Below are 27,310 nucleotides of genomic sequence, written 5' to 3'. Positions count from 1 at the left end.
GGCAATATATTCATACAATCAATAATAATCATATGTTTGAATTTATTCCCTGGAACTTCAGTTTTTGATTTTATTCTGCAAGATATAAGCACTTTCACATCACATCACAGAATACTATCACATTTTTGAATGTATATTATTGTGTTTTTATCATTAATTCTGAACATTTTTTTCAAACATTTTTCAAGTTTAAGCGGAAATATGGGGAGATGTTACGTTTCTCTATATACTTTTATATTAAAAAGACTTTTTTGGATTTTATTTATGTTTGGGGGACTGGGAAATTTCATTTTGGTGAATATGGTGATATATACTGCTTCTGTGATAGAAACATTAACACTTGTCAAACATAAACTTATTTATTGCCTTTTCATCTATATATACAAACATTTTAGCAATTATATTGTCTCTTCCCAGTGCTTCTCATCGTCTTATTCCATCTTCCATCAATCCTTTTTTAGTTTTTATGTTTTTTATATGTTGTAGATTGTTACAACCTTCGGCTTACATTGTTTTTAAAACTAGTAAAATTCGAGTAGCATTGTGAATACATGCTGTACTAACAATTATATTCATGAGGAATTTTCAATGTAATCCAACATTCATTTAAAGTAGGCTCAGTATATGGATTAACTTTACCAACATCTTATATATTCATACAATATTTTGAACGGTGGTCCAAAAAGAACGCATGAATTTGAGTTGAATAGTGGGAGTGCGAGAGCGGGGGCTGGTTTTTTTGAAGGGTAAGTGTGTCCAGTTTTAGTAGCAATGGCGTGGCGCATCACGTTTTCGCTGATAAACATTTCTTCAAAAGTAGTGTTCATAGGCTTTTCCGCACAGAATTCAATGTTCCACGAAATGGTTCGATACCTGATTGCAACACAATAATTCGTTAGTTTACCTCTTTTCGCACACCTGGATCAGTTATGAAGCAGAAGGTCGTTCTCGCACGGCGCGAACTCCATAAAATGTCGACAAAGTTAGGGCGTCGGTTCTTCAAAGTTCTTGCCACTCTCTAGGCTCCAATGAACAAAGTAATAAATTGCATTCATGTGAGTCCATTTTGTGTGTAATCAAAATAAAGCAAATTATACTGGTTTGAAATTCATGCGCTCTTTTTGTACCACCTATTCAAGTATTCAATCTCCTTATATTAAATATAATAAATTATTGCATCAATTGTGGAGCATCACGTGAGAGTTACGGCGACAAAGCTATAGGTTATGTTCAACTTGTCGTAAGAATGGTATTTGTATCCTCAAAGGACGTGTATGTTTAGAACATCAGGTTCGGAGTGAAGCTTATTCTGTTACTTTAACTATTAATCAAAAGTCAAGAAAAATTCAGTATGTGCAATACCATGATTGCGCAGCTTCAGTAATGTAATTTATACTTGAATCAAACTCAAGTTATTTGAAGTTACAAACAATAATAATGTTTTATATTGTGTGTATAGGTGGTTGTAAACATGCATTAGCATTACTTATGTGGACTTATCGAAGAAGTGAAGATCCGACTCCATCTGAAGTAGATTATTGAATAATTATCAATAATAATAGTGTTATAGAATACTTACACTGAAATTATCTTCACAACAAAAAAAATTTGATTTTGTTTTGGGATTATCTCGGTGCACTGCTTGAAACCATTTGTTTCGGCGTTTTTCATCTTGCGGGACATTTAGAAACATTTTTTCTGGAGTGGTTTTTTGTTGTATTCGTACATAATGGTACAAGAACGATAACTTGAGGTTTGATATTTTCATTATATATTTGAGTATTTAACAATGACAACCAAATTAAATAGATCAAAATACTGTACTTATTATCTCCGTATACTTACTGCATTGATTAAAAACTGACATTATGACATCACTCGCGCTCGGGTCTATTCGGAAATTATCGGCGTGTCTTCGGTACTGGATTCAAAAATATTGCAAAAAAAATTGTTATGAAACTTATATATGATCTTTCACACAAAAAAAATTTCAAAAACCCAATTATAGTTATTCTGTGAGAAATAATTTTTTTTGGGTTCACACAATCAACATAAAAAACCTTGAAACATGGGCTTACAACAACGGAAATTAAGTGAAAATATTTTTGCTCCAGAAAAAGTGTCTGGCTTTTCGTTATTAATTTTTGTCCACGACTGTTGTATAATATATAATATGTCAGACGCTTTCTACATTTAGCTGTATTATATTGTTTTGCTTTTAAAAATTAGTTTTCATAATTTTATCATGTAAAAAAGCAAATTTTCTTAGACTAGATTCGAACCCGGGACCTGGAGTTTAATACACGGTGCTATTAGTGACTTTGAATGTGTTTGTCTTATATCTGTTTTTCAACGTACCATGGTTTTTTGAAACACTATAAATTGAAGTACCTTTTGAAACAATATAAATTTCACTCAAATCTCTTGAAATTATTATGTGTTTAGGTTTCTTACTGTTTTAATATCTTATATCTGAACACACTGCTTACACCACCACTACACCAACACTCACAATTACACTGTCTGACGCGCGTTTCGATACTTACACTAGATTCGTCGAAAAAAGTTTACTTTAGTTATATTATATATTCTTCTTCTTCAAATAATTTACCAAGAACTCTAATTAATCATTTGTTTCTCTAAAATGATTTAATACCGATTTGTTCGTTTCTATGAATTTTTAAATTTGTGGTACAGAATTATGAGAAGTAAAATTCATTTCTACTATTTTTGATTCTTTTTCCGAGGCACTTTTCAAAAATTTACGGTTTGATTATAGTTATTTTCTTCTAGTTCGAATAAATTTTGAAAATCAACTCTTCCCTCAGTTTCTTCATTTTTATCATCATAATCATTATTATATAATTCTCAGATGTGAAATTCGGCTTCCCATTCCTTGATTGAGAATATTTATTATTAGGATTAGTATTAACATTTCTTGAAGTTCTATCAGTAAAATTTCTTGATATCATTGACATCGATTCCGGTTTTGGTAGCTTTTGCACAGATATTCGGTTTGGTCTGAAAATATTTTTTCTGGGTCCAAACACCTGGGTGTTAGTTGTGTAATTTCGTCGTTATTATGGTATGGAGTTTATATTAATTGGTTGACTAGGAAAATTATTATTATGATTGTTATATCCGTTATAATTATTGTTTCTTCGATCATTAAAATTATTTGTATCATATTTATTGTTATTATTAAAGTATTGATGATATGGATAATTTATTTAAGGATTTATTATTATTATTATTTTGATCATTTCTTTGTAAATTCATTCTGAAATTATTATTATTATTATTATTATTGTTTGAGCCATCAGAAATATTTCCCGGCGTGACAACGCCGCATCACCGTTAGAAGTCCATCCCACTCGATAACCAAGAAAAGATGGGAGAGTCGACAAAATATCTCAACAACGTGTAGTGAATATATAAATTTAGAGACTCCATTAGTATTTTTGGACTTGAAAGGTTAAGAAGAGAAAACAATAACAAATAACTGGGCAACGGTGAGTGTTCCTTTATATTTAAATTTCCTATATATTCTAGTGGGAATTGAGAAATACTTGCTACTAGACACTGTGAGAAATAATTCTTTTTTGGCAGACGACAACTGCTTTTAATATTTTTTCAACAATACTACTTATTACTTGCAGATAACTGCTCTCTAAGTGTTTCTACTGTTGTTAACGTGCGCTGAGAATAATTTATTAGTTTTCTACATACACAGAAGATAACTGTTGTTTTATATTATTTGACACTCAATTCTGATTTATAAGGTGCGAACAAGTTTGTGGAATACTTTGATATTTATTAATATTTCAATAAGTTTAATTGAAATCATGACAGAACAAGCACAAATCAACAAAGAAATCACTAAACTGATATTACGGTAATCAATTCTTATAATAATTTAGCAGTTAGTAACAATCGTGGGGATGATAACCACACATCCATCGGCTGCAAGCTCAAGTAACGCTAATAATATTCATAGGCAGATACGACTCGAGCCTATCCGGATTCCGATTTTTGAATGGAAATTATAACAAGTGGATGGAATTTCGCGATCTTTTTGAGGCGTTAGTTAATTCGAATAATTCTCTAACACCTATAGAGAAGTCTTAACATCTAAAAACGTCGGTTTCCGACGAGCCACGTAAACTAATCGCAAAGCTAGATATAAACACCAACAACTATGAAACGGCGTGGAAATTACTTTCGGACAGATATGAAAATAAAAATTTAATGATTTATAATCAAATAAGAGACATCTTGGAAAAATCGCCTATTACAAAAGAGTCTCATACAGAACTCAGGGAGTTGTCAGATAGCATTAACGATCATCTTTTGTCACAAATACATTAGTATTTTTTTATTTGCATTATCATGTTAAGTTTATTGAAATCATTTATTGTGATAATAAAATGAATATTATACAGTCCACAATTTCCTCCACATCTTTTATTACCTCCTCGTTGGAAGTAAATTTACGACCTTTTAAATTTTTTTTACAGTTGAGGAAAGAGAGGAAAGAGTCAAATCTGGTGAATAAGGGGGGTGTTCTAGTAATTCAAACCCCAAATCACGCATATTTGCATGGCAGCATGAAATTTGTGTGCAGGGACGTTGTCCTGCAAAAACAAAACACCTTTGGATAGCTTCACGCGTCTTTTCTCTTTATTTTTTTCCCGTAGAGTGGTCACTAATGTCGAATAGTAATCTCCAGTTATTGTTCTACACCTATCCAAAAAATCAATCATGATTACTCCGTGGCAGACCCAAAAAACTGAATCAAGAACTTTTCCAGCAGATTTTTGGACAAGAAACTTGTCTTGGAGAACCAGAGTGTCGCCACTCCATCGGTTGTTGCTTTGTTTCTGGATCGTAGAAATGTACCCAAGTCTCATCCATAATCTGCTTACCCCCTAACCCTTTTAAATACAGCTACTTGATGATGGCTCGATACTTCAATTTTTTGATTTTCACAAATTGATTGGACATCTTTTTTCTTTTAATTTATTGCGTAACTCTGATTTACTTTTTTGACGTCAAACTTTACACTGACACTTCTAATAAGTTATTGTTCGTTGACTTTTTAATAATTGTAACCTATTTCCAAAAGTTTTCAGATATTCGTTTTTAAAGAGTCTTGTTCGTGTTAATTCTTCTAATATACAATATAGATCACGTCTATTTGCAAAACATTGGATTAAAGCTTCTTCAATTTTAGCCTAGTATGTATTTATATCGTGATCATTATATATTGCGTTTCAATTAATTTTTCACATCTATATATAAATTTGTTAGGGGTATTTATATCTCCATCATAAAGTTTTCTCTAATTTCAATTTAAATAATTCCCAGTTAATATTTTTGAACTTTGCAGTACCCATTTTTGAAGTATCTGGATTATCTTTTATATTTAACTTATTAAATATATAAATTATATAAATCGTTCATAAAAAGTTCAGTATTCAAATATCAATAAATCATCTCTTCCTTACTCAAAATTTTGATAAGGATAGATTAAAAGGAATAAAAAAAATGAGGAGACTTGGCAGTTACAGTTTTCTGAAGTCCTGTCCCTCGATGACCCTAGATTTCGTGCTGTAGTATTAAGAAATATTTTTATAAAGTTGAATGAACATAATTAATTTCACAAGCGAATTAACTACAATTCAATACTAAGTGTCTAAAATGATCCTATGTTTATATTAAAATCAATGCTGACACATGTTTACAAAATATGATCTTTTTACTATTTAATTTTTAGAATATTCTATATTTTTCATCATGTAACTCCTTACACACTTATTACATAAATAACTATTTTATACATTGCATAATATTTATTTTATTATACTTTTCATTTGAAACATGTTCTACCTTGAAAATTTTCTGTCATTCAATAACAATTATTATATGCATCATTGAAAGAGTTTTGATAAGTTTTTTCTTTTCTTCTATTTTTAGAGATAAAATCTCCGGGATCCTACCATGGACTCTGGCCGAGATAGAATTTGTAAAATGAGTAATTCCAGTCAATTTGTTGGCTGCATCTGCATTAACAGTTTGTTCTAATGTGAGAACAATAAGAACTCTGGCTATATTTTTATTCGTTCGTTTGATCCCAAAAGCATCTCGTAAAAAATGTTGAAATAGCGGAATTATTGTTATCTCTCATATCTATTAAATTTTTATGGTATATTAGGATCCATCTAGCATAGTTTTGCTGATTAAAAATGAAGAATAAGTCAGGTATTTCAGAAAGAGGCTCGATATAAAGATTGAAATTGCTAGTCCCAATACTTTTCGAAAATCGAAAATATATATTCATGAAATCTACGTACTGTAGATAAAATTGAGCAGTTTTTCCATGTTTACCTTCTAACGTTGATTTAATAAAAATTTGATATTTCCCTAGTAATTCTTTTAATACAATGGTTAAGATTATATCGGTGTTCAATTCTGTCGAAATGTTTATTAAATCGAGAACAAATGAATCATCCAGTAAATCTTCATTTTCATTTATAAATTACTCAAAATGTAATGATTGGATTACACCAGCAATAATGTGATGAATTCTTTTACATTGTTTGAAGTGTTTGGCATTTATAAACCCGTTTACTGAACCAGAAGCAAGAATTTCACATTCTCCAAGTACAACCTCAATACCACAAGAATCGATGTATTTACCAAGAGCCTTAAAAAATGCCATTTGTATGTGAAAAGCCCCTATGTTGATGAAAATGTTGTCATAAGTGGAACTTTCGGTGATTTGAATTTTCCTTGCCATCCTTGCAATGGCTAAATCATACAGAACTATTATGTTTTCTTGTTCACACTGCTTGGCAATGTCTTGTGCATTTTTCAAAGTTTGCAGAACTGTAGTATAAGATGTTGGAGATGTATTGATTTGTGGTAAATAGTCAACTATTTGTAGCTCACTATTATCTATTAAAGTTTGACTATTGAAACCAACCCACATTGGATTTTGTGGTACAAATGTAACTGAAATTGCCCAAATTGCATCATGTTTCAAAATATAATTTTCTGCTGAAATATTTTCTAAAAATTCGTACGGATGGAGACATGTAGCAGCTGTCGGTGTTTTTGGATATGTAGCTATATCGCGAGGAATAACATCAAATTTACGTCTTTTATTTGATCTTGATATGGAAGTATTATTGTCTGGTGATTCATCATTATCAATTGTTTTTTCGTGATTGTCAGCTTTGAATTGATAGATAATGCCAACAATATCATGAAGTGTTTCTTTGCCATTTATTGTATCGACAAAACGATCATAATTGTCGAATGCGACGTGGGTACATAAATCTTCATCTCTGATGGTGCCTGCTGGTATTATACTATTTTCTTCATATGCAGTATATGTCATTTCTGTTTCTAATTCCTCAGCTACAGAAGATGACACACAATGACCGTATTTATTTAAAATTGTCAATATTTTTTTACTTCCAGTTAATGATTTTAATGATGATCCTAACATTATATGCTTTGCGGGCTTTATTCTTCCTTTATACACTATATAAATCAAATAGCTGCATATTGATTCTATTCTTGTGGTATCTTCATCCGATAGTTGCGTAAATTTGGACCTTTTATTAAATGATAAATGAAGGACTGCAATGAATCCGGAATATCACAATCTCCTTTTGTGATATATGCTGAATCTATTTTTCGTGGTTTTTTAGTCTTTACGTTTAATATATCATGACGAAGAGAGTAAGCAATATCGCGTAGTTTATATCATGATCCAATCTCATGTTTTTTTATGAATAATTTTTCTGTAGCTATGCTCCTTGGTTGTTTCAATAGCTAAAACCTCATCATATTTATGTAAAACTTTAGCTTGCAAATGCTCCATTCGATAATTCTCAAAATCACAAATTATTTTACGTTCTAATATCTGGAATGCTTGATGATGAATTTGACGTTTTTCAGACCACAATTGAGCTTCAGAATCTTCTTCATTTTGTTCTGCTATTGCTCTTTTATATTTAACTATGTCTACATGCACTGTGATAGTAGATACATGATGATTCACATATTCTCTGCTCAATATTTTCATCATTTAAGACAAGCAACATATCTCTGATTTTTTAACCAAATTATTGTTATGTTTAACTGGGTATTCCCGACGTTTTTTTATTCTCTTCTCCCAGCACCCGCAAGTTTTCGTGATTGTATTATCACTGCTCTGTTCAGATATATTGTTTTCCTTTTGATCATCTGAAACTTCCATTGGTTCTGCTGGAGGATTATCACGTAAAGTACTCGGTTGATTCTATAAATAATCATATAGCATTATATATTTTTATATGAAATGACGTTTTTTTATGATGTAGAGAGTATTAAAATCAGAGAGAATAATTATTGAAATTATTTCAAACGCGTCATTATTTGTGAAACGTTTATAAAAAATTTTCTAACCTTATCACGAACCCAGCAACATATATTTATATAGTATGCTGAATATAATCATTCTATGAAGTGTTCTGGTTTTCTTTCGTTTCTACAATCTTTTTTATTTCAATATCTTTTAATATTCGTATTCATTTTTTGGTTAAATTTATTATTCTTGCAAGAATGATTGTTATACGAAAAATTTCTAGCTGTACAAGAGTTTTAAATAATTTTTTTTTCAAAAAATTGATATTTCTTTTAAAAATAAACTGTTTAATAATTATTGTAGGATAAATTTTTTCAAAAATACTATTTGATCCTGGGAAACAAGTTTAGAAACTACATTTTTTATAATACAAATTTTCGTTGCTTGAAATATGCGGAAACTGAAGGTAAATAGTCACTTTTAGATTTCAGAGTTAGTCCTCATGCTTATTATTATTATTCTTATTATTTGATATTGCCTTTCCGCTTGGTTTTCTCGTCTTTTTAGAGGCATTTTTTCTCATTTCCAATCTTCCTGTTCCGCTGTTGCACCAGGGTTATTTTTAGTTTTCTGCGATTTGATTTTTTGCCATTTTATCTATCCTCCCATCTGTTTTCTCGGCTTGAGACGGAATTTGCTTTGATTTTTGAAGATGGTGTTTCCAGGTGCTTAGTTGCCCGACCCCTTTTTCAGGTATATATCTATCTGACCTTCAATACATTTATGTTATCTACCTGGCCGTCTATTCAGGTTTATTGTTTATCTGTCTGTATCGGTATGAGTTATTGATCTGTTGTTGTCCAATTCTCTTTGTCAGTGTGTTGGATTTCACCTTTTCTTTGTAAAACTTTGTCGCTCTGGTTTTTATTGTATCTTTAATAGGTATATACTGGAATTTCCATTGTAGTTCTTTGTTATTGATTTCGAATCTATTTTTATCAGCTATCAGTCTATAGCAGGTGTTTTCTTTTGTTTGTAATTTTTTGAAATTGATATTTGTTCTCGAGCACCATACCGAGCAGCCATATAATAAAATAGATTTGACGTAAGCATTGTATAATGCAATTTTTAGTTTATTTCCAGTTGGGAGTTTTGTAAATGTAGGGTTGTATATGTCTTTTACTAATTAGGGCTTTCCTTCTTGTTTCTTCCACGTGTTTTCCAAAATTCAGTTTCCTGTCGAGGTGAATTCCCAGTTATTTTATGGTTTTGTCTTCTTTCACTATTTGGTTATTTATTCTTATTGTCGATGGTGTCGGTGTGGTGTCATTTGCGAATATCATAAACTGGGTTTTTTCTTTGTTGATTTCGATTTTCCATTTGTCACAGTATTCGTTTATTTCTGCTATATGTGTTTCTAGATTTTTTGTTATAATTTTCCTTTGAAATGATGATGTATATATTGCGGTATCGTCTGCGTATAGTGCTATATTTGTTTTTTCATTAGTCGGTATGTCGTTTATGAAAATGTTGAACAGTGTCGGAGAAAGTACACTTCCCTGCGGGAGTCCTTCGGGCATGGTATATATGTTACTTTTTCTATGTTTAAACTTGACTTCATATCTCCTTTCCGTGAGGTAACTGTTTATTGATTTCGTTGGTATCTGTGTTGTTTTCATCTTGTATATTATAAGTGCTTTCTCCCACACTGTGTCATAGGCTTTTTCTAGGTCGAGCGTGGCTAGTCCTGTCTTTCGTTTTTTATTAAGTTCCGTTTTCGTATGGTCTATTATCCTGGCTAGCTGTAGTTCAGTTGTGTGATTTTTCTTAAATCTGAATTGTTCTTGTTGTTAAATGTTAATAAACAATAAGTATTATTAGATTGACTTTATTAATAATACATAAATGAAGCACAATAATACATGAATAAAAGTATGCACGTAACGCAGTATATAAAATGCACTTGAAAAAGTCTTTCGTTTAATTATAAATGAATGGACTGTAAAAAACACTTTTGTATAAACACTGATAACTGGATGTGAACTGCTGAATGCGACTGACTGTCGCGTGGGCTGGTGGCGGACTGACCGTGGTGGGTCATCCTTCGGGGCTCTTCAGACGGAAGGGGAAGAGCAATAAAATTTGGCTCTCTTGGTTTCCCGTCTACCTGGCATTTTTATTTCGCACAGGCACAATTATATTTAGTGTGCGCATCGTTGCTATACTCCAACACCCTTCCTCAACGAACGCACACCTGCAGTGATTTATTGACATACTAATCCGCCTTTTTCTGCAAAGTATCGTAGCTTGTTTTTTCCTAATGACTTTGTTAGCATGTCAGCAATCATTTCATCTGTTTGGCAGTACTCGTAGTTCATGAGGCTCTTCTTCTTTATGTCTCTGATGAAATGGTATTTTATGTCGATGTGTTTGCTGCGGCTGCTGAATTTTCCATTTTCGACAAGCTTCAAACAGCTCTGGTTATCTTCATAAATTACCGTGGTCTCTTGTGTTTTTCGTTCGAAATCTTCAAGTAGATAGCGTATCCACAAACCTTCGCGAGTTGCTTCCGCAAGAGCGATGTATTCTGCATGCGTTGATGAATCGGCAACGCAGTCTTGTTTACGACATGCCCAGCTGATCGGCGAACCAAATAACTGAAACAGGTAGCCGCTGTGGGACTTTCTGGTTTTACGATCTTCGCCGTAGTCTGCGTCTGCATAGCCAATTAGTCCGAGGGCTTCGTTTTTCTCCCCTAGACGAAGCTCGTAGTCTGCTGTGCCCTTTAAATAACGAGCGATTCTTTTCGCTTCGGTCCAATCGGTCATCGTAGGCGCCTTATTGTACTAGCTCAAAATTGTTACGCTAGCAGCAATGTCTGGTCTTGTATTCACTGCTAAATAAAGCAATGATCCGATTAATTGCTGATATCTTTCGCTGTTCGGCATTGGTTCTTGATATATCTGTCTGTTTTTAAAATAGCCTTGATCTAGTGGAATACGTGAAATTTTTGCGTCCTGGAGGCCAAAACGATTCAATATACTTTGAATGTAAGTCGATGTGTCTGTAAGCTACGCAGCCAAAAATGTGTAGATGCTTTAAGTCTGGTTTGATGCCGTACCATAATTCAAATGGTGTTTTACCTGTCGCTCGCGTAGGCGATCTGTTTTGCAAATAACATGCAGTGTGAATTGCCTCACCCCAAAACTGTTTGCCTAGCTGAGCGTCCGAAAGCATACATCTTGTAGCGTCTGTCAAATACCTGTTTTTCTTTCTGCGACGCCGTTTTGCGGTGGCGAATAGGGCGAGGTGTACTGAATGCGAATCCCTTCCTTTTGCAGATATCCGCGTAAATCATTATTTACGTATTCACGGCCTCGATCTGATCTGATCATCTTGACGGTCTTGTTGAACTGAGTTTTCCCCATCTGCACAAACTGCTTGATGAATTTCGTAGCTTCATTCTTATGCTCTAAAAGATACAAGTGCGTGTATCTCGAAAAATCATCGATGATGGTTAAAACATACTTTTTACGACCGACCGTGAGCTCCGGCATTGAGCAGACGTCTGTGTGCATTAAATCGAGTGGAGCCTTTGTCTTGCTAAATGACTGTTTTGGAAATGCTAAGCGAGGCATCTTGCCCTTCAAACAGCACTCGCAGATTTCCCGCATACCGCAATCGATTACCTGGATGCCGGTAGCAAGACCCTTCGCTGCCATCTCCTTTATAGCATCTGGATTTCGATGCCCGAGACGTCGGTGCCAAACATGTTGGCAGCTTTCGGTGTGTCCTTCGCTGATTTTTTCTTTTACGACTTGATTGGCCGTACAGGCCCTTTGCGCTGTCTTTATCTCGTAGAGATCTGAATTTGAGGGGGCGCGCGCGACTGCTTTCACCTTTCCATCTTTTACGATGCTGCAGCTATCCTTTTTAAAAATAATTTCGTAGCCGTCGTTGGTCATTTTCCGAACCGACAATAAATTTGTCCCCAAACCGGGAACGAGCAGCACGTCGTTTATTTGCAGTTGTGAAAATTTTTCGCCGTCGGCCGAACACTTTATGGCCCCAGACCCCTTGCCTTCGATTGCCGCTCTCGTCTCGTCTGCGAGGCAGACAAATCCCTTTTTACTGGGGTCTATCTTGTCGAAAAATTCTCGAGACTGCACCATGTGGCTCGTTGCGCCTGAGTCCACAATCCAGCTGTATTCTGTTGTCCTTGCGCCTAGACAAATCTCGCGACACGTGTAAGCAGTTCCTGTCTGTTCGCGCTCCTCGGAAACTTTATTGCCCTTTTCCTGCTTCGCTTTCCAGGCCTTATATTTATTGCAGTTTACCTTGATGTGCCCTTCCTTTTTGCAGAAGAAACAGCTTCTTTTGGATGTCTGATTGCCGCTGCTATTTGCTTTATGCTCGGCCTACATCGCTGTTTCTTTGCCTGAAATCTCCCTTACTTCTTGAGCCCCTTTGCGCCTCATGAATTCGTCGATTAATCGACTCTTCACGAATTCAGAGGTGAGGTCTGATTCGGGCCTACTCTCCAAAGCCGTAGTGAGAGTGTCGTAAGACTCCGGCAAACTCGATAAATAGAAACAAGCAATTACGTCGTCCTTCATTTCTACGCCTAGTGCAGCGAGCTTATCAAAATATTCTGACATTTTCGCAACGTGAGCTTCCATGTCTCCGCTCTCTTCGAGAGTCATGCGAACAACGCGCTTTAAAAGGTGTACCTTATTTGAAGTTGTATTCTTTTGGTGATGTGACTTCAATGCCTCCCATTGATCGTGCGCCGTTTTCTTCTCCTTGATGAATCGCAATTGGCTATCTTCAACTGTCAAGCCAATCACGACTTGAGCGTCTTGATCCTTCTTCTGCCAAGCGGTAACGGCTGTAGCAGTAGCTGCGGCAGCAGCAGCGATCGCGGCGGTGTCGGCTCCGGCTGCGGGGGGAACTGTAGTGGCCGCATCTTTATCTTGACGAACCACGTCCCACAAACCGTCTTTTATCAATAGCAACTTCACTTTGAAACTCCATGTGGAGTAATTGTCACTGTTCAATTTTTGCACGTTATACCTTACGCTTTCTGCCATCGTGCGAAAAATTCACTTTACTTTAGTTCACTTCAGTGTTTAACTTTAAATTGTCCTATACTGCGTTACTTAACTTTATGAGCACTTTTATTTATTTACTTTATTGTATTATTGGGCTGGGCCCATAACCTGTTGTTAAATGTTAATAAACAATAAGTATTATTAGATTGACTTTATTAATAATACATAAATGAAGCACAATAATACATGAATAAAAGTATGCACGTAACGCAGTATATAAAATGCACTTGAAAAAGTCTTTCGTTTAATTATAAATGAATGGACTGTAAAAAACACTTTTGTATAAACACTGATAACTGGATGTGAACTGCTGAATGCGACTGACTGTCGCGTGGGCTGGTGGCGGACTGACCGTGGTGGGTCATCCTTCGGGGCTCTTCAGACGGAAGGGGAAGAGCAATAAAATTTGGCTCTCTTGGTTTCCCGTCTACCTGGCATTTTTATTTCGCACAGGCACAATTATATTTAGTGTGCGCATCGTTGCTATACTCCAACAGTTCTGATCGAATTATTTGTTTCTTCTCTAGGTGAGTTAATTCTTTTTTGTATAATTCTCTCCCATATCTTGCTCATGGTGTTAAGAAGAGATATGGGCCTATAGCTACCTGGCCGGTTGGCTTCTTCCTTTGGTTTTCGGATCGGAATTATATTAGCATTTTTCCATGGTTTTGGGAAATAATTTAGTCTTATTGCTGCATTAATTATGTAGTACGGCTGAACTACAGCCTTTTTGGGAAGATTTTTTAGAACAATGGCCTGGATACTATCTTCACCTGGCGCCTTATTCTTCATTTTTTCTATGATGTATTTTACCTCTTCTGGAATGTGCTTGTTGTTTCGTCGTTTTTTTGGTTTATTATTTCGTTTCATGGTTTTACTTGTGACTAGTTAGATTATGGTTTCTTCTTATTTGCTCGGCTATTGCATTCAGCTTCTCGCTTGGGTCTTGGATCAGAATGTCATCCATTATTAGTGGCGGTATTTCATTATTATTTCTATTTTTCTTGGCCTTGATCATTTTCCAAAAGTTTTTTTGCTTTCGTTTATTTTTCTAATTCTTGCATGCCATTGTTCTATTTCAAGTGATTCGAGTCTGGTGTTGATTTCTGTATTTATTTCGTAGATTTTGCCCCGTAATTTGAGTGTCGGGTGTCTTTGGTATTGTCGCCTTAGTATGTTTTTCATCGTTATCATGTCTTTTGTCTCCTCGTTAATTTTGGTGTTTTTTGTCTTATACTTTATTAGCGGTATATGGTCTGTCATTGCTTTTTGTAATGTTTTTGTCAATTTTGTTATTTCTTTGTTTATTGTTTCTGCGTCGTCTATGAAACGGTTAATGTTGATGTTTTTGTTTAAACGTTGTCGAAAGTTATCCCATCTGGCGTTCTTGTAGTCGTATATGTCATTGTCTGATATTTCGATATATTTGACGTTGTTTGTCGTTTCCGTTTGGGGCCGTTCATAAAATACGTCACGCTAAAATCAGTTTTTTCTGACCCCCTCCCCCATTGTCACGCTATGTCACGCTTTCTGTGACCCCCCCTATAAATATCGTCACAAAAACTAACTCCCCCCCCCCTTTAGATGGTAAATTTCAATTGATAGTACACAAATTTTGAAAATTTAAATATTTCTTTAGTTTTTATAATAAAATATAATAAATATCTTTCATAACAAATAAATAAATAATATTTTTATTAATCAGAAGTCCAAGGATTCTGTAAATGCGCCGAAATATCTATAATCGGTATTGCAGCATCTTCTTCTTCTTCTTTTTCATTTATTTCAAAACTACCCTCCACTTAATCGTCATCTATCCATTCTGCATTTTCCGTGCCATCTTTTTCATCTCCTAATACGCATAATGGTTCTCGAGCTCGTCGAGCTGCGATGAAAGTTGGTTGTATGCGTTGAACTACTTCATCTTTTCTTTTTCGATGTAAATTTTATAAATGCTGTAGTAGAATTTTATTAGATGTGTGATATAGACTACATTCTTTGCATGTTCTGCTTGCTAATTTATCGTGAATTGACGGACAAAACCAATCGTAAGGAATTTGTTGAAAATCTTCAGCTACAGGCTGAAGTTTCACTGCAAGACGTGCAAATAAATTAAAATATTTACCATCTTCAGAATTCACTTGCGATACCTTTAATCCATTTTGAGTTTGTTGTAATTTAATTGGTGGAGGCAAAAATCCGTTTGGAAGTAAACTTCTCAAACTACTTTTAGTTTGCCCACAGCAGTCTTTGTCTGAGCATTTCAAAATCTAGTCCAGCAGCCACTACCCAGTCATGGTCTGGAAGAGAAACCTAAGTTGAAAACCTAAAGTTTTTAATTGCTCGTGTAACTGATCTAAATTTTTACAGCTTCTTACTGTTTCAGTTCTACGTCTTTCGTCAGCAGAGCTACCAAAGATGGCAATTTTCATGATCGTTTGCAATAAAGCTGGTTGATCCTCTTCTAAGTTCGGCCGACCTGGATTGCTTCTTATTTTTAATTTTTCTGCTACATCCGGATGCTCAAGACAAACATTTTCAAGCTTTCTTTTTTTTATTGCACGGGGTTTCGATGATCTTTGTTGAGCTAGTTGTTTACGCTTGAGAGATTTTTTTTCAGTTTCTATTTTGTCTTTTAGTTTTTTTATTTCTTTATTAAGTCCAACTGTAGACAATCCAGAATCTCTTTGCAAAAGTAATGAATTTAAACTTGATTCCATAACTCAAATTTTTTTTTGCTCTCATCTTGGGCGTGTGTAGCTGTTTTTGAACTGCACATTTGTTCTTGACAAGGAAAGATATTTTCAGTAGAGACTGTTTTTTGTGATGGAATATCTTCTTTACTCGTTGACGCTTGAGGCCCATCTTTGACTGTATTTTGTGGCTAAAAAAACAAAAAATTGATTATAAATATGGATTAATAAAATTGATTTAATAAAATAGTGGCTTATAGGCTAGTTTACACTATAAATCTATAGAATATAGAAATTATTCAGGATAATAATATTGATATAACCCCGATAACAGTAAATATATAAACTAGGTACAAAAAAAAAGTTTTTGACTTTCCTTAAGACTTGTGAAAAACGTTGAATTTCTTGCTTTGTTTTGAGTTATCTTTTGATTTAAAGATTCAATGATATTTTGAATATTCACTTCAAATTGCTTGCCATCACTTTTGTATTCTTGTTTGAGATCACTCCAAATCTTGTTAACATTTTCTTGGCGATCATTGATTTTTTATGCGGATAACACTTTTTATAAGTGTTAAATAATTTTTCATAAAGTTCACCTCTTATCGATGTCATTTTTTTTCTAATATATATACATATATATAAATATTTCGACTTTTGAATTCATAAGTTATAAATTTTGGTGAAGTAATTTCATAATAAGTAATAAAAGTATTAAATTGAGAAATATAAAAAAAGCGTCCGAATTAGTTCACCACTAAATGACGAATGAAGAAATTATATAATAATAAAACCACGAGAAACAGTATTTTCATTGAGAGCGCAGAGTTCACACCCCAATCGGTATGCCAAGCGTTCATGTCACCCGCCATTATGACACTTTGATTTCCCTCCATTAGGCTTTCGATTTCTTGTCTTTTTAAGTTGTCTTTTGTTTACTGAATTGTTTGCTGTCGGTTTCCATAAATGTCTGTGTTGCCGATTCTGATGCCTGTCGTTACTAATGATTTTGTCTGCGTTTCTATTTTATTATATTCAATGTTCGTCTTTGTATATATAGCTACACCGTCTTCGGACTTGTTTTCGTTATTTTTGTAAGTTAGTGAATAGTTTGGAATAAAAGGAGGTGTATTGTTATCTTTATACTTCGTTTCCGTCACTATTATTATGTCAGGTTTTTTCCTGTTGGCCATTTCTCTCAGCTGGTATATCTTTTTCCTCATACTATTTGCGTTCCATTGTATAATTTTCATTTTTTTGTTTATTTGTTTATGGTCCATTATATATGTTTTCGTATTTCATGAATATCTGAGCTTTTTCAAAAAAGTTTTTTGCTCCTAGAATCTCTTGTTTTAAGTTTGATAGTATACTTATACATAGATATCTATGTTGCATATATCGTTTATTTCTCTCATTAGTTCGCTGAGCTAGGTCGTTTTGTCTTTCACGTTGTCACTACTCGTAGGCTTTGGTTGTTGTCTTGTTGTTGCTGGGGCCGGCGGTGGCTTCAGCAAAGCTAACATTTTCTTTTATTTTTGAACTTACGAATGTTCTTTTTATTGGAGGTGTCTTGGGCTTATATCTATTCTCCTTTTGTCTTTCGATTTTGTCCACATTCTAAGTATTTCTTTGCATACATTTCCCATTTGACTCCAATATTTTGTACTCCTCTTATGTTTTTGACTTCTTTCAGATTCACTTCTTTTTTGAAGTGAAGGAGGTAGCTATGACTTTCGATGTTTTCTTTCCTCGATTTCATAGCAATTATTTTCTCCACTTTTATGTGGTGTTCACTTAACATTTCTTCTTTGATTGCCTCGAGGCTTAGGTCTGGAGCTGCTTTCATCACCAACTTTTTTAGGATTTCATCCCTATCTGTGTAGGTGAAGAATTCGCTTTGTGATTGTTTAAATTCATTTTTCACTTTATCGTAATGTTCCTTGTTGTTCGAGTGAATCTTTGTCTCTCTTCTATTCCGGTTGATAACGAGACGAAAGTCTCTAGATCCTATAATGTGAGTGATTTCTTTCACTATCTCGTCGTACTTGGGTATTGTACCTAGTAGAACTAGGGGAGGCAGAGTTTTTTCGCGTTTTTTGGGCGCGCTGCTCGAGCTTCCTTCTCTTTGGTCGAGATACTCGTTATTGAGAACCCCAAACTTGTTTTTCGTTGGTACACTGGGATGGATCATATCCTGATCTTCGTCCATCGTGTTGCTGAGGTTGTTGTCATTAGGTTTCATCTTCTTGTTGCCGTTCATTTCGGTCATTTTAAGGTTTTCAATAGTCTTTAGGGTTTTCCCCTTCACACTCACTTTTTGCTATTCACCGAACTTATTCGGATGTACGCACTTTCATGTCGCTATAGTTTTTCCGTAAGGTCTTGGGACCCCATTCGTCGCGGGTTTGATTTTTCCGCACTTCTGATTTTTTGTCACGTTTGATAATCACTTTGTTACTTCACTAACTATGTTATACTTCGATGTTTTCACCTCGAGATACACAGGGATACTCATCGTCCTCATGCTTCTTTTAAACAATTGCTTTTATAGGTACCGTAAGAAAGGACTCTTTCCAGATATGTTGCACGTCACGGCCCTCTTAGCCCTATTGTTAAGTAAAGGTACAAAGGAATATCGTATTCTGCCTGACTTGAAAATTCTCTTCAGGAGCCATTTTGAGAAAGATAGGAATTCAGTTACCTGAGTAAGAATCGCGATTTTTTTGAAAATTCAAATATAATAAACTCTCTAAAATACATTAGTTGTTGACAAGAATTCATTTAAAAAAAATTGATTCAGTTATACATGCACTATTATTGAACATTGAACATCAATTAAAATTTAAAAAATATTTTCTACTCACAGCTTGTATCAACAAGGCATATTTTTCTCTATAATAAACTGGTATAGGCGTATATTTCCTGTAGCACGAGAGATAATCGCCGTTATTATTCAAATAATTCAAATTTAAACTTAAATCCGATTATTTTAAGTTTTTTATTCGTCTGAAGCGTAGCCCACTTTGACATTGTTTGAAAGATTCTTCTTTCGAGGAGAACGAAGTAATCTTCTCGTTAGTAGATGTATTGCGAATAAAACACTTCATTTTGCAATTACAATAAGAAAATAGGAAAATTTGACACAAATATATAAATGTTTCACCACAAACTACAACACACTGAATTAATTGTCACTACGACACAGTACAAAAAAAACAATATGAGTTGATAATATTTAAAAATATAAAGATCAATAGTTCTATCCAAAATAGAAAACGGAATGACGAAACATTCGTCACTTGAAGGTGAAGCAAACTGAAGGGACAGAATAGCTTATACCTATGTACTAAACAATATTATGTATGTAAAAAACATTCATTAACAAGAATAATTTTACAAGAAACATAATGATTATTGATGTAATACACGAGATCATAATAATTATGTAACAACGGTAATTCGACAAAAAGTATTTACTACAAAATAAATGTATTGAAAATCGTACATTTTGGAGCAGATGCTAATATAGTTTATGCACTTCAAGATGGTATGCGGGATTTTTTCGGCAGTTTCAGTATTACCGGCTCCCCGCCACGTTCCAAAAGCCTGTAAGTGCCAAAACTAAACATGTTCATGAGGCGAATAAAACTGCATATGTTTTATTTTATAAACTTCACAATTTATGTTCTATTTTTATTGCAAGCTAAGAGAAAAAGGGAATGTTTCTAAATGAAATTTTTGGTTTTCACTTTTGTGAAATAAGATTTAAACCCAATTTCATAAATTACAGATATTTACCTATAAGTTACAGGTTCTCACAGGCTTTTGCCCTCATAGGAAATGGGGAGTTGTTATGTAAAACAATCGAATTTATTGTAATTGCTTTATTATTAATAAGTAGCTTATTACAAAAAGACAAATAGATTTTTAAAAATAAATCAGATTTTTAAAACCCCTAATCCAAGTTAAAACTGTAAAGTGTGAACAAAAAACATTGAAATGGGTAAAAATAAAAAAAAATAAATAATAATAGTAATAAAATAAATACAAATGAATAAATAAACAAGTTCTTGAATATCAAGGGTAAAATGAAACAATTAAAATTAGTCAACACTCGTTAATTTCGATCTAGCAATAAAATCTTAACCTATTTGATGACCGATATCATCGTAAAACTTATGGCAATCTTTGGGAATAACACGTTTCAGGTCTTGTAAATCTTTGTTTTTATCAATTTTTATTTTCAGCGGAGCACAAAACAATCTTATAATTCCACCTTCAAATTTGTTTTTTCGTCTTTCTGTTCTCAAGCATGGTCCAATCCTCTTCAAAATCAAGTTTGTAAAATATCTGTTTAGATGGTGAATATTTAATCGCACGCAAGTCATTGACTTTTGGATCTCCATCTGTGCGACCGGGTCGGCCTCAATTTGGTCCATGAAAGTTGTGTGGTCACAATATTCAACTTCATGTGGACAGGTTCAATTCTTGCATCTGGATGACTTTAAAATAATCTGCTGGTGTGTAGATCACTTTGTTCTTGAGTTTCCTCTCAATATGTGCATGGATAGAGTCACATTCGATTTGCGTGTGTCCTACCTCAAAGTATTTTTGAATAATATTTATGTTGAGCTCACCACTCTATTTCAGCAGAGCGTTTGATAAATTGTGGTTTCTGTTCTGGTATCCTGCGCCGTCACTCCAGAGTATAACATCCTGATCTTTCGATAATCCCTCACCTTCGTGTCAGACTTAACATACTACTTGGTGGTTTTTATTGTCAAATAAAGTGAAATTGTGAACACATAACTTCATTTTGTAATAGTGAGGAAGTATTGAAGCTTATTGGAGATAAGAGGACCCCTTGTCATTCCATTATAGCAACAAAGTGAGCTCCTTAGGTGTCCTCCTCCTTTTCTTTTCTTGCGAGAGTCTTTCGATTTTGATGAGCTTCAAAATCTTCTTGTGAACAACTTCCTGCTTTGAAGGTCACACGAGTATCACACTGGTCTTATCGAGGTACATGGTCTATCTGGTTTTTCTACATCAGCTTGATACAGCTTCTAGACATCCATTTTGGTTTGAAACACTGGCTCAAGGTATAATTTTCTAGTATTTTGTCGACAATAGTGTGACTCCATTCGAGATAAAGACTTAAAAAATTCTCCAAAGCAACCACTTTCTCCTCTTCTTGTGCGTTTTTTCCCTGATGATCCATTCTCAGTGCACTCAACTTAATTTCCAATTCTCTGTTCTTCATATCTTATCGGCTCACTACCTCTTTCATTTTGGATAACTTTTTCAGTTGGTTCTTCTCTATTTTGAATGATTTCATTCCCTGAAATTAGTTACTCTCACTGCCAGGGAAATATTCATCATCGTCTTGACCATCCTTTATACCAGGATCGTCCTTAGTAAACTTTACGGTTTCATCACTGGATGGTGCACCTTTGATGGTAAGATGATGATATATTTATATTATTTGAATAAAATGATAGAAGTTTGTACTTACTTGTTTCTTGATTCACTAAGGTACATTCACTTAAACCCAACAACATATCAACTTAACCTAACTTAAAGGCTTTTGCTCCATGATTCTGATATCTCTAACTTACAGGCTATTACAAAAGGTCATAGATAAAACATAGAGCCTCATAGATTTCATTTGGTGATGTCAGAATGTGAAACGGGCCAACATTGACAGTATTTTCGAATAAAATTATACAGGCTTTTGCAGTGTGCCTGTCGAAATGATCTTAGTGCTGTAATCTTTAAAACGTAAAAAGTTACAGTCATAAAGGAAACTGTAAAAAAATAGAATATTGAACTGAACTAAAGTTATAATACTCAGGTAACTTAAAACTAGAAACAGTAAACAAAGTCACTTTTTTGAATGGAATTCACGAAAACATGGAAACAAATTCCGAGTTGATTTGGACACAACGGACAATAATAAATGGAATCCTTACTTTTCTGTCTTCCCAGCAAACCTTACTACGTCTGCGTTTGATTCTTGCATTGGCCCCTCCACCTTTGGGACAATGTTCTGGAAGATGTGAAATTTTGATTTTTGACAATGGCTCTGGTAGCGAAGGTCCAAGCAGCCTGTCGATTATAGATAATCTATCGTCCATATAAAGTTTTTTTATTCTCAGTATTCCATTTTCTATACAGGTAATGCGAAGTGAGCAGCATAATAAGGAATTTGTGAATGCCTAGTTATTTGTACCAAATGAGGGTTTTATATTCGCAGGAATAATAGGATAGAATCTGATCACAATGATCAACTTCTGACATAAACTGACTATATTTATTTATCAAGACACGTTGAGTTGTTACAGCTTGCATATGCGCGTTGTATTCGATTGAAATTACCAAAATTTCGCGACGGTCGATTCATTTAACAACATATATTCGTTGTGAGTTGAACTAAACCACCTTTTTTAGTTTTTTCCTGTTGACTGTTTCAGGATTCATTTTTCTGTTTGACCGCAAAGATCGGTAACATACGTTTTCTACTTAGTTAATTTTATGCTGTTATAAAAATTATCCATGAAGAGTGAATGACCTTTATCCAATTTCTCTGCCATCAGTGCTAATACAACTTTTTCGATATTCCTTTTCCCGGATAACTCAAGATATGCAGGACCTCCATATATCAATAACTTGAGAGCAGTTCCGTTAGGTTCACATAGAACATAAAACTTTATGCTAAATTTATATCTTTTTTTATAACTGTGTTTATTTCGCTTATCATTGAATGAGTTCATATTATTATGAAATATTTCATTAAATGGCGGTTATTGCTTCTAAGCAAAGTATATTATTACAATCGGTAAAAATAAATTGCATTAAAAAGCAGTAAATCCAATTGATTGGCGGTTACTGCTTTTTGGTGTAGTATTTTTCCAACGGAAAACATGGTAACGACAAAAATAATTTAGTTTTATTAACTTTAATAGTCAAGAACCCTCTTATTACACCATTAAACTCAACTATACATTTTGTTGAAAAACGGATTTTTAGTTAAACATATCATATATTATTCAAAAAAATTTCACAAATTTCACGCACTAATTATTATCATACTCCGATCTTGAATCGGCGGCTGCATCATTGACGGGAACGTTCTGCTAAAATTGTCTTCGATTTTCGGGTGTTAATGTAACCAAATTGTGTAAAATCGCTCGCTTCCTTTCTTCTGCAATTCCTCTTGATTTAAATGTTGGCAGGCTCTTTGAAACCACCCTTGGTTATTTTGAATTTTATAAAATTCAATTCTTTTGGTTCATTTAAAAGAAAACTTGTTTTATAAAATAAATTAAAGTAACCTCTCCTTGCAACTTAGCAACCAACAATTTCAGCCTCGTCTTTCAAGTATGGCCGGGGTGTTGTATGATTTAGTTTGTAAATTGATGAGTTGTCAGGCCAAACAAACAAATACTCCAGCTTCATTTCTCTGGTCTCAACCGGAATTAGCAGACTGAACGCAAGATAAAAATCAGCAAAGTCATACAACTTTTTCATTCGCTGCAAAGACTGTTCCATCTGGTGGTGGGAACTGTTCGCTGACATAAATTATTATTATTATATTATTATTATTTATAACCAAATATTATATTCTTTACATGACGAACGAGTAACAAAAATGCATGGAATGCACTTAACAAGTCTTCCTTTTGTCTGCCTGATATGCATTCATGCTAAGGGCACGCAAAGGGTTTGATTTTCTGTTTTTTTCCTACAGCTACAAAGGTTTCGTTAAAAACTATCATTCTTTGACAAAACATAACTTTTTTGTACATATCAATTCTGGTCAACATAATCACCTTTTCCAAGCCAGCTGAAACGAAAAGTGTGCTTGTTAGAAAATCGTACTCTGCATCAGCTCTGTATTTTTCACGTCCCTCCTTAGATTTTTTGATATGTTCTCTCAGGGGCGGATCCAGGATGTAAGTAAGGAGGGCTCAGCTCAACATATCTGAAAATATATAGAATGAGGTAAGTTATCCTGAATTTGAAGGGTAAGACTTCAAATTGTTCAAAACTAGTTCAAAAGACAATAATGATGTAAATCAACGAATTAAAAAAGAAACTTTAATGTTACAACTTTTTCAATAGTACAGTGCTATGAATAAGTTAGTCGATGATCGAATTTGACGAACACATTCGTCTTTGTTTTGACTGAAAGAAATGATGTAAGACTTTATCTACATCAATTTCCCTGTCCTTGTAAATATGAGCCAGTGCAATCCCGTTCAATCGGTCTTATGTCATGGTTGATCTGAGATAAGTTTTGATTCTTCTCAGGGAAGAAGAACTCCGCTCGAGGCAGTTGTGACCAGTAATGTAGCGAATATCTGTGATAAAATTGCAACGTTTGGGAAAAAAATCTCTATTACACTTTGACAAAGCAATGTCCATAGCTTTGTGAAAGATCCTTTGGGATTGCCGATTCCCAATTTTCCCATAAAGTTCAATTTCTGCAGATAACTCTTATGATGAAACAGAAATGTCCTCACAGTAGATATTGTCAGCTTCTTCATCAACTGTGTGAGTAGAAACCTTAGTCTATACAGACGATACTATTCCCATCATATTGCTTATAGATTGAACACTGCAACTTTTTGTTAGAGTCAAGTTTAATCGGTAGCTGAAAGAAACAAGGTTTGTCAAACCAACCCCGGTGATTTCAATTCTTAACAATAGCAGTTTTTATTTCAACTATGGTTATTCCTTACAGTTCAATTATTTTATTTTGAATCGTTTTACTTATCATAGTACAAGTTTCTCTAGGATTTTCAAAGTGATATTTTGAATCTACGTCGCCTGAGTCTAGTTTAAACCCTGAAAAGCTTCGAAAAATTCGTAGTTTATCAAACCACCGTTTCTATGTCTTCTTCATGAAAGTTTATTTTTGGCACAAAATATTACCATTTTCATGATAGGGCGTAGGCGACGTTTGTTAACATCAATGACGGCTTTCTTGCTCTTATCCAACACAACAGCTACAATCTTATCCTCAGACTCCATCAGCTTCAAAAATTCTGACGCCTTTTGAACTGCATATTTGTGATAATCATAAAATAATTTTTTATTCAATATGTTTATAGCTAGCAGACTACTATAGTTTATCTGACTACTCGATCCAGCACCAGTTGGGCCAAATAAAACACAGTATTTGTAGAACCACATGTTTTTTCGCTGTACACAAGCCAATTAAATGAGTTGAGCCACTCATATATGAATTTCATTGACTGTTTCCCGACCAGATTTACAAGAAAGCTGTAGTCAGACGATGATTTTCAGGTTTCTTTTATAAATTTGTAAGTTTTACTTTCATTTAATACTTTTCCGACAGCAATTGCTAGGTTATAAATCCGTTCATCTGTTTTTTGCCTCAACACTAATCATAACATCTTTGTCATATTTTTCAACTTTTGTATGATCACAGTGGCGCATGGATCCCCCTCATGTTCGGCAACCGAACAAAAAAAATTACCCATTTTATCTAGTGTATTGAATACACAAAGGAGGGGGAGCTATAGCCCCCCTAGCTCCTCTCTGGATCCGCCTTAAACTTAAAACTCTCACACAGTTCACACTTCGCCATTAGAGATGACCAGTTTTTTAGATGAGCAAAGCGTGACAACTCTGAAGGAGGTATGAACAAAAATTTTCATACAGAATAAAAATAATATTGTAACATTTTTTGATATTTAACATTAATACAATTTATGCATATAAAAAAATGTATAATATTTTATTCTAAGACTTATTTTCTTAAAGGCGCTTTAAGTAAGACTGGGATTTAGAAATACAAGTATTTTTGGGGGTCGTCTATATATTTCGACAGAGCGTCTCCTGGGGAATACATGTACATAGGTGACATCATGCGGAAACGCCCCTATAAAAAGTTATAGGATATTAAACATATATGTTAAGCATATATGCGGAAAGAAAAAAATCGAACATTTTACATGCCATGATAATGCTGCCACCTTTCCTTGCCCATTTATATCATGCTAGGATAAACCCGAGATGAATTATATGAATAATAGGGGGGCTGTCGCCCCCCGAAACCCCCGCTACCTTAATTTATAAATGGAAATCTGTGAGATCAGAAAATCTAAGTAACTTAACCTAACCTTATTTTACGAATAAATAAATAACATAGGAATCAATTGAACATTTCATTATATTTATTATTCCATGAAAATTAACACGAACAGAAACAGAAAAAGTAATCAGCGGCGGAAATCAGTGTATTGGTGACGAATGGCTTGGAGTAAGGCTTCAAATGGATCGCGCATGAATTTGCGGTTCCAGCGGCGCTATAGATATTCGCACAGATGGTCAGCAAACGATTCTTCAGGAACATGACGACCACGGAAATAAGCCTTAGCTGCACGCCACTGAGACTCAATACGCTGAGTATGGACACCACCTAAAAACAGAAGATATATACATCTAATGAAAAATATAACCAACTTACTTATGAATTCTTCACTATGGTTGACTGCTTCGTGAACATAACCTAGATCTGATAGACCAAGATAGCCACGCCATGAATCAGACCAGATGATCGATCCAGAGACCACGTGTTGTTGTATGATAGGCAGTAGAGTAGCGGCGCTTCTGCTGTTATCTGGGCAGTTAACTATTCGGAAATCTTCTGTTTCCTCTAAGGTCATCCCGAGAACCCAGTGTCCTTCGATAATTCGCCCTCTCTCGTACTTTCGATGGCCAAACTTCGACTCGTCGATTTGAACGATTATGCCATCGTTCAGTAGAGAAATCGACAATAATCATTTCTCTAGCATAGCTGTAACTAAACAAACAATAATAAACATACGGCAGACAAATTAATATTCACTTACTGAGCGGCAATTGTGTCTGATCCTAAGCTTGTACGTTGATCTGGCGGCAATGAGAAGTCCATTCACTCCAAGGTAACGCGGTCATAGGTCTCATTGTGTGCAAATCCATAAAGAAGCCTACAAAATATGAGTGTTCAATAGAAACTAATTAAAACAATATAATTAGACTCACCTGATATTGTTTTCCAGAGAGAGGCGCGAATCCTGGAACCAAGTATCTTTGGCCACGCTAATAGTAGTAGGTCGTCCAGCTGCTCTACATTTGTTGCA

The 27,310-nt window shown here is 34.4% G+C and overlaps 2 protein-coding genes across 2 annotated transcripts; both read right to left on the bottom strand.

Annotated features, from left to right (window-relative positions):
- Nucleotides 1-8,098: 8,098 nt before the first annotated feature.
- Nucleotides 8,099-11,184, bottom strand: LOC130897586 (uncharacterized). Its single transcript, XM_057806520.1, has 2 exons — nt 10,855-11,184; nt 8,099-8,311 (listed from the first exon to the last, which is right to left on the bottom strand). Exons 1-2 carry the CDS (start codon nt 11,182-11,184, stop codon nt 8,099-8,101), a joined length of 543 nt encoding a protein of 180 aa, XP_057662503.1.
- Nucleotides 11,185-17,742: 6,558 nt separating this feature from the next.
- LOC130897585 (uncharacterized) lies at nt 17,743-18,429 on the bottom strand. The gene has a single exon (XM_057806518.1). The coding sequence runs from the start codon at nt 18,427-18,429 to the stop codon at nt 17,743-17,745; it is 687 nt and encodes a 228-aa protein (XP_057662501.1).
- Nucleotides 18,430-27,310: the final 8,881 nt, after the last annotated feature.

The sequence above is a fragment of the Diorhabda carinulata genome, chromosome 8 (genome assembly GCF_026250575.1).
Source record: "Diorhabda carinulata isolate Delta chromosome 8, icDioCari1.1, whole genome shotgun sequence".
NCBI lineage: Eukaryota > Metazoa > Arthropoda > Insecta > Coleoptera > Chrysomelidae > Diorhabda > Diorhabda carinulata.
This window is presented reverse-complemented; position numbering and strand designations above follow the sequence as displayed.